General features: G+C 34.0%; 2 protein-coding genes across 6 annotated transcripts; both read right to left on the reverse strand.

The window, feature by feature from the left end:
- Window positions 1-213: 213 nt before the first annotated feature.
- LOC113770090 lies at window positions 214-4,541 on the reverse strand. Of its 5 annotated transcripts, none has more exons than XR_003468392.1 (9): window positions 4,118-4,541; window positions 3,835-4,004; window positions 2,942-3,157; window positions 2,784-2,846; window positions 2,651-2,713; window positions 2,481-2,552; window positions 1,904-2,271; window positions 1,594-1,700; window positions 214-602 (listed from the first exon to the last, which is right to left on the reverse strand). XR_003468392.1 is itself a non-coding variant. In XM_027314446.1 (6 exons), exons 1-6 carry the CDS (start codon window positions 4,016-4,018, stop codon window positions 2,120-2,122), a joined length of 750 nt encoding a protein of 249 aa, XP_027170247.1. In that variant the 5' UTR covers window positions 4,019-4,541; the 3' UTR covers window positions 1,749-2,119. The 5 variants fall into 5 exon arrangements, 1 of the variants encoding a protein (XP_027170247.1); XR_003468390.1 differs by having other exon boundaries at window positions 1,904-1,957; window positions 2,105-2,271; window positions 3,835-4,541; XR_003468389.1 differs by having other exon boundaries at window positions 3,835-4,541.
- A 786-nt stretch (window positions 4,542-5,327) lies between these two features.
- Window positions 5,328-6,659, reverse strand: LOC113771069 (deacetylvindoline O-acetyltransferase-like). Its single transcript, XM_027315693.1, has one exon. It carries the CDS (start codon window positions 6,657-6,659, stop codon window positions 5,328-5,330), a length of 1,332 nt encoding a protein of 443 aa, XP_027171494.1.
- Between the last annotated feature and the right edge of the window lie 695 nt (window positions 6,660-7,354).

The raw sequence follows: 7,354 nt of genomic DNA on the forward strand, positions 1-7,354 counted from the left end.
CACCAAAATGCAGCAGGTATCAAATCGTCTTCTTGTTTGCAGTTTCATTGTAAGCAAATGCTAATCCATACATTTATCGATTATGTGCTTCTTCTGTTCCGTAAACTGTCAAAAAAAGAAAGAATTCATTAAGTTTTTAATTCTAGAAATAGATTATGGAATTCATTCAGCTTTTAACTCTAGAAATATATTATAGCTTTTAATTTAATAAGTTTTTACATGACATTTTTTATATCATGAAAAATATCTTCATTAGGAGTTTCCAATACTGCTAAGGTAGGTACTATGCTGAATAACGTGTAGGAGACAATTTTTAAAAAAAGACAGAAAAGTCGAAAGATAAAAATAGGTACTTTTTTACATAATGCAATAAGACAAATACTTCAGCGTTAGTGTTTGTTAGACTATGATAGAGGAACTAATTCATGCCTTCCTCATAGCAGACAATGCTTATATTTCTGAATATGAGCTGCCACCACCACCAGCTCCACTGTGTGACAAGGACCTATAAGTGATTTTCCTTGCTGTAGATGGTCTCTGTTAATAACCTGTACTGCTGTTGCGCTAAACTTAGTCCAATTTGTAGTCCTGGTGACCTAGTTCTGATAGTTTAAACAAATACAAAATGTTAGATAGAAATAATAAGTTTTATCGTTATGCAGCATATAAAACAATGAGGAAAGTAGGTGCAGAGTAATGTGTTGACTGTTGTGACGGCATCCATAATGCTATTAGTGTGTATAGTTGCATTATGACAAATATTATTTCTCATCTCAACAGATTGTTTTATTGTGTTGAGAATTACAAAATGCAATCTGATATGCAAAAAGGTAACAATTAGTGAAATATTCCAAAGAAATCTAGTAAACTGAGAAACTATCTGGAGAAGGAAAAAAAAGAAAATAGGAAAAATACCTTAGTTATTATAACTATATAAGAATTGCAATGTCAACTGTATGGAAGTCTCTCGAGACAGCATTCGTTTTATTTCTGGTAACTTCGCAGCATAAATAGTTTCTTTCAGAATTTTGATTACCCTCTGTTATCTGAATATCTTCCTTGGGACTGGAAAGTTAGTCCCTCATTTTCAAAAGATAAGCTTGGTGTTCATTCTCTACAAGGTCAAATGCTATTTGAAATCCCAATAAACCATCATTCTTACTTTTTGTTCTTAAGAGTGTCTCAAATACAGCAGCAATGTCTTGTGGTCTATCCAAAAACATGAGAAGCTGACATATGCTTAAATAATCAGGTGACATATGCATTAAAGTAGTTGAGGTTAGAATTTCTGAAGTTTTGACATCTGATACACTTGGACCAACATTTTCTAGAATTAGGAATAAGGTTTATAAGAATGAATTGGATAGTAGATATAATCACATCACGTTGATATTCTCTAGAGCTGGCAAAATTGTGAGAGACATGATTACAATAGTATAGGGTTACTTGAATGTTGTCACTTCTTGTAAGTGCTTGCTGAAGCTTATCCAATCTTTGGTATTTTATGCTTATTCTACAGGGAGGTCAAAAAATGAGATAATGAGAAAAATTTGAAATGTATAGTATAATGTAATGTTTCAGAAGTTTACATACTTATCAAGCATCCTTTCAATAATGACTTGATCTTGCATCTATCTTTGCTGCTTTATTTGACTCAGCAGCCTTAGTTTTGAGGTCAGGACATTTGTCTATAGCTTTAGCTGAGACAAAAGTATATAATAGAAAATAAAGTAAGATGTGCATGGCATGGTTAAAAAGAAATGCATAGTTAAGTTATGTAATACCAGTGCTACTTTATAGTGCAAAATCAGTATTTATCTAACCATGATTTATTTTCTTATAGATGCAATACATAGAAATACTTAACAAATTTAGAAGGCAGAATTCAACAATAACATGCTACCTAGAATAGTCCGGACATAATCTGAATCTTCTGATACATTGAATAGAAGGTCAACTGCAAGGAATCACAACAATGAGTGATTTAGTTTATTCAAATAACAAAAGACCTGAGAGGGGAGATAGAGATTTGTTATAAATAATGAACACATATGAAAGCAAAAAGAACTTATGCTTCCTATTCTTCAAATGCATTTTATATAACCTGATAAAATGAATGCTAAAATATTAATGAAGGAGACGAGCAGTCTGTAGAAGTGGGCTTTAAAACAAAAACTTCCAACAAAAAAGCATCTTTGAATCTTTGAGGCCAGTAATGTAGGTAGTTGCCTCTGAGTCTCATCAAAGTTCTCATCTTTATATACATTTTCACTGCAAAAACGATAAAGACTTAGTAATCAATTTTCTGAACATACAATTACAAGAATGAGTAATGTTAATATATAATGAATTTTCTGAACATATGACTACAAGAATCAGTAATAAGGGCAGATGAAATGTATGAACACTAATCTCTGTTTTTTGCTGATAAGGACATATAAGTTTTGCAACATTTTCAGATACATTTTAGTTATACATACCTTTTGGATGATTTTTTATGACATTAGAAACATTGGTTTCCACTGGCTGAGGCTGTACTGTCATTGATATACCTGATTAGGTAAATAAAAAAGTGTGAGAACATAAATCAAATTCAGTGACCAACCAACACTGAGCAAATATTTGTAAAAATAGTATTAAGGGGTTAAACCTGCAAGATTATCAACTGTTTCATGCAAGAAATTAGAGCAGCTATCGCATATAGGAGGATCACCTACCAGATAAAAACAAAGAAATTGTTATATGAAACATAGAGTGATAAATATGATAATAACAAGATATACCTGACACATTTAGTTTATTGATTCTTCTGCATTTATAGTTGGACGAATTTTTTGATGAAGAACCTAGAAGAGCAAAAAAAATACAGAATTAAGGTAAACATAGAATACAGAATTACTTGTGTAAACATAGAAGACAAAATTAATTTGAGTAGGCAAACCTTGTTCAAATGTCAAAAATACAGAATCATGCTTTTTCAGCTTGCCTTTTGATTTACCATTGGTTTTGCACAGAGAATTACTTTTGACAGCAATAGATTGTTGCAGATTAGTCTCTTTGTTTCTATTCTGTTGCAGAAGTTGTTTAACAGCAATACTCTGTTGGTTATTGTGCTCATTGTTTTGCTGTACGTCACACCCAACTGGAAGTTCTATACCTGATATACAAGATTTTCATAATTCACATTGCTTATAGAAGATTTTTTTTTCCTCTTTATTTATGAAGAAAGTAATTTAGAAGCATAAGTCAGTGATTGAAAAAGAGGTGCATGGCATTGACGGGCTGGATAATATGGAATCTTAGTGGGAAAAACAAATGTGTATGCTGCATATATATTTATATGCATTATGCACGTTTACTATTTTACATCAGCTTAGTTTTTTTTTTTTTTGGGAAAAACATCAGCTTAGTTGTTAACTTGACAAGAATGTCAACATTAAATGCCATTAATTAATTAAAGCATGAAATCATATAGAAAAGTGAAGCAGGAACAGTTTTAAATTTCAACACCTCTGCTAGCTGTATTAACATTTCAAGTACTGCTCAGTTAGTATTATATTTTTTGTATGCTACAATCCAGATTAGTAGTGTGATTGTAGTTTGTCTTACTGATGGGTAGTTCTTATAATATATTTTTGTTGGGGAGCAATTTGTTATCGGTTACTCGATCTATGTTTTTCTCGTGAGCAGGTTTCTCATAATAAAATTCTTAAGTATTGCATGCATGAGAAGCACCTTTATTCACTACGTTATTGTTCTTTTATTTCAGACGACGCATTACTGCTTTCTGCTACATACAAAAACACAATATAAAGGCAAAACTGAATTAGATACCATCAGTTTGCTGTTGATTCATAGAAGACATGGATGCAGCAGCTTTCCTTCCTCTCCTCTTTTTGATAAGCTTCTCTTTGTTTAGCTCTACGAGCTTCTTTTTCTTCCACTGATAAGGAAGCATATTTTTCTCTTTATCTTCGGTTGCGAACAATGTTCTTATTCGTTGACTGTGCAAGTGCATCAGTTGAAGCCATGGTTTACAGTTTATAGCATGAATAAAGGAAGCATAAACGAAGCAGAAGGTTGTAGGATAAAGCAAAAAGTTGTAATGAACACTAACCCTCCAAACGTCTTAGCTCCAAGAAAAAGAACAACCAAAAGGCTGTAAGGACAAAAATGGCCCTGAAGAGAGCAGATGAAATTGCAATGAACAGGAACCCTCCAAACGTCTTCTTATAAGATATAAAGATTATAAAAGAATTAAACAAGACAATGAGCTGGCTGATAGAAATAAACATCATATCTCATTAATGCTGCTTGTTAATGCTGCACACCAACCAATGTTCCACTAACATTCGGCTAAGGCTTACAATATGCAACAACCAGTTCTAATAGCTCCGACAGAAAACACAAGCAAAAGCCTAGAAGGACAAAAATACCCCTGTAGAGAGCGGTTGAAAAAAAATGCACAGTAACCCTCCAAACGTCTTCTTATATATTATAAGGAAAGATAAAGATATATATGTGTGTTGGTAGTATATGCACCATTATGATTGAATGTATAAGACATGCGTAGAATTTGAATTTTAAATTTAAATTCAAATGAATTGTCATACATTCAATAATAATGTTAGTTATAAAATATCTAACAGGTAATTTATTCCCTAATCTTTAGTGCCCTCATTTCCCTACTACATTATTTTGTAAAGTGTCGAATTAATTAATTAGGTACACCCTAAGGTAAAATTAACACATAACCAAACTATAGTGCTTCAGACCCATTGAATTCTATTTCGACATATAAATTTCAAAATTCAAAACCTGCAATGACGAGCCATTGAATTCTGTTCCTTTCAAAAGTGCGGGGATGTACTCTGAACTTGCAACAAATGGCAGAGAAAAATAACAAACAAACTTGAAGTCGTAGCAGAATGGCTTAAAGTACTTGCATCTAAGTAAGGAACGACATAATACTTGAAAATAATAATATTGGTATCAAATCCAATGTAGGATCATCTAATTTTATTTATGCTATTCAAGTAAAACAACATGAAATTTGCCACAAATTTGATAGTTTTTTTTTTTTATTTTTTATTTCAAAGGTTCAAATAGCTCGACTGAGCAGACATGGAGCAATGTGTATGTAACGTAACTGTAGATATGTCGACAACATAAAGAGAAATAACTCAATTCACCCTTGAGGAGTTTCGAAGCTCTGAGTATGCACGGCAGCAACTCAGGATTACCAGATTGTGATGCTGATGCATAATATATGAATGCTTATCATAGTTATAAGTATTTCATTTTCCTGTTGTAATGCTTGGACATGTTTAAGCATCCAAAGAGGCATAAGCAAGCAGCACCTCATTTTCTTCCAATAGTGACATGTCCAACTCTTTTAGGATAAGATGTGCATATATTCCATTACCATCTTCCATGTCTATCAATACCAAAATGTTGGCATTTTGCTCTGGAATGATTGCTGGGTATACCAGCGAAGGTGTTCCCCAGCCAAAATCAACACCATAAAATGGAAACCTACACCAGCTTGAGCACCCGTAGCAGTCAGAGTTGATTGTTTCAATTGCTGCTGTCTGCGATGCTGAATGGGATGCTTTTAGCTTACTAGGAATGGCATTGATGTTTTCTGTGCACTCCTTGCGCAATTTTGTTTTGCCTTCCCTCAGTTTATTAACTAACTCTGGTAATTTAACTTCAGCATTGTTGTCAACTGATGTCAGGAAAGAGGTGACAAAATTCCCAACTGAATTTTGTGGAAGTGGAGGGACAATTATTTGTCGAAAATTCACAGCATTAAAGAAGATTGATGGGCGGATGTGTGATCCCGAGTTTGCCTTTGATGCTGCAGACATAAAACAACTGTAAAGTAGGGCTGACACAACTTCAAACCGAGTAGGGTTTTCTACTCCTGAGTTAAGAGCAGCAGCCTTGAGTTCTCCAATTTTAGAAGCATGGAACGCCAATATCCTTTTCGCGTACTTCCCTTGATCCGGCTTAGGAGGAAATGGGTGTCGATATTGCTGACCGTCAACAGGGGGGAATAGAGAAGCTCCGTGAAGATGAGGAGATGGGATGTCACTCGTTTGACGAGCTATTGCTGCCCAATCATTCATGAAAGTTGATACGCTGGATGCATCAGCAATCCTGTGATTTATAGACACACTCAATACTATGCCTCCACAGTTGAAAGAACTGAGCTGAACAAATACTAGACTACGATGATTAGCTGAGGCTGGCCCGGAGAATAGAGATCTAGCAAAGATAAGATCTTGCACTTTTTCAGAACTTGAACTTAATTGGTTGCGAATCTCAGCCACTCGAGAATTAATTCGGCCTTCAGTAAATTGAGCGCCCATGTCGTTGCAATCAATCATATAGCCGTTTTTCATCAGCCTTCCGGCGAAAGGGTAATACTGGGCAAGAGCTTTTGAGAGAGAACTTTTAAGCAGTTGTGATATTTCATTGGCAAGCCAACGAGTTCCCTTAATATTAGCATAGAAGAAAGCCAACCGGATCCGATAGTTTGGTGGCATTGCTTGATCTACCGATGAGAGCTTGTGGTATCTCAAAGGAGGAGGAGTGGGTGAGGAAGGCTTGATGACTGTTTCAGAAATTATCTCAAACTGCAGCGAGGCATCCATCCTGATGAATATTTGCTTGAATGTAGGCCTATATGTCGTATCAATAAGCTTGTGCTGGCTTTGCTAACCTATTACCCTTTTATAGTGTGGTGAACAATGGCATTGTGTTAGGAAGTTGTACACACAATCATTGTGCACAATGGATCGATTATAGCGTAATTTCCAGCAACTTGGGGGGTCATTTGTTTTGTTAGGTACCTCGTGGCAAATTGGTGGCGTTCAATTAGTTAACCTTTGCAAGTTGGCAAGACATAAAGGTTGCGAGTTTGGTTTACGATCTCTCGTCTGTCACCTTCAAACTTTAAAAAATCCCACTTATCTCCTTTATTTTAAGCTTTTTATATCATTTACAACTCATTTTAAAATGTAATATTAAAGAATTCATTTTGGAAGAGTAAATCTACTCTCACTCCAAATTTGTTTTTTTGTTGTCTTTCTTTTTATTCCCAAAACAATAAGTATATTATTAACAAATAAAAACAAAAACAAAATGTAGGAATGTTTATTCTGATTGGACAAAATATAGTGTATTTTTTGAATACCAAAAGTCAATATTTTAAAGTTTATTTGAAATTTTTGCAAGTTATAAAGATAATATTTTTTTACTGTAAGTGTTTTGAGTTAATTTAAGAAGTTTTGTAAATCTTTTGCATATTTTTTATTTTTCTAATTTTTTTCCAAGTCAATGGTTTGCA

This window comes from Coffea eugenioides, chromosome 5, assembly GCF_003713205.1.
Source record: "Coffea eugenioides isolate CCC68of chromosome 5, Ceug_1.0, whole genome shotgun sequence".
NCBI classification, from domain to species: domain Eukaryota; kingdom Viridiplantae; phylum Streptophyta; class Magnoliopsida; order Gentianales; family Rubiaceae; genus Coffea; species Coffea eugenioides.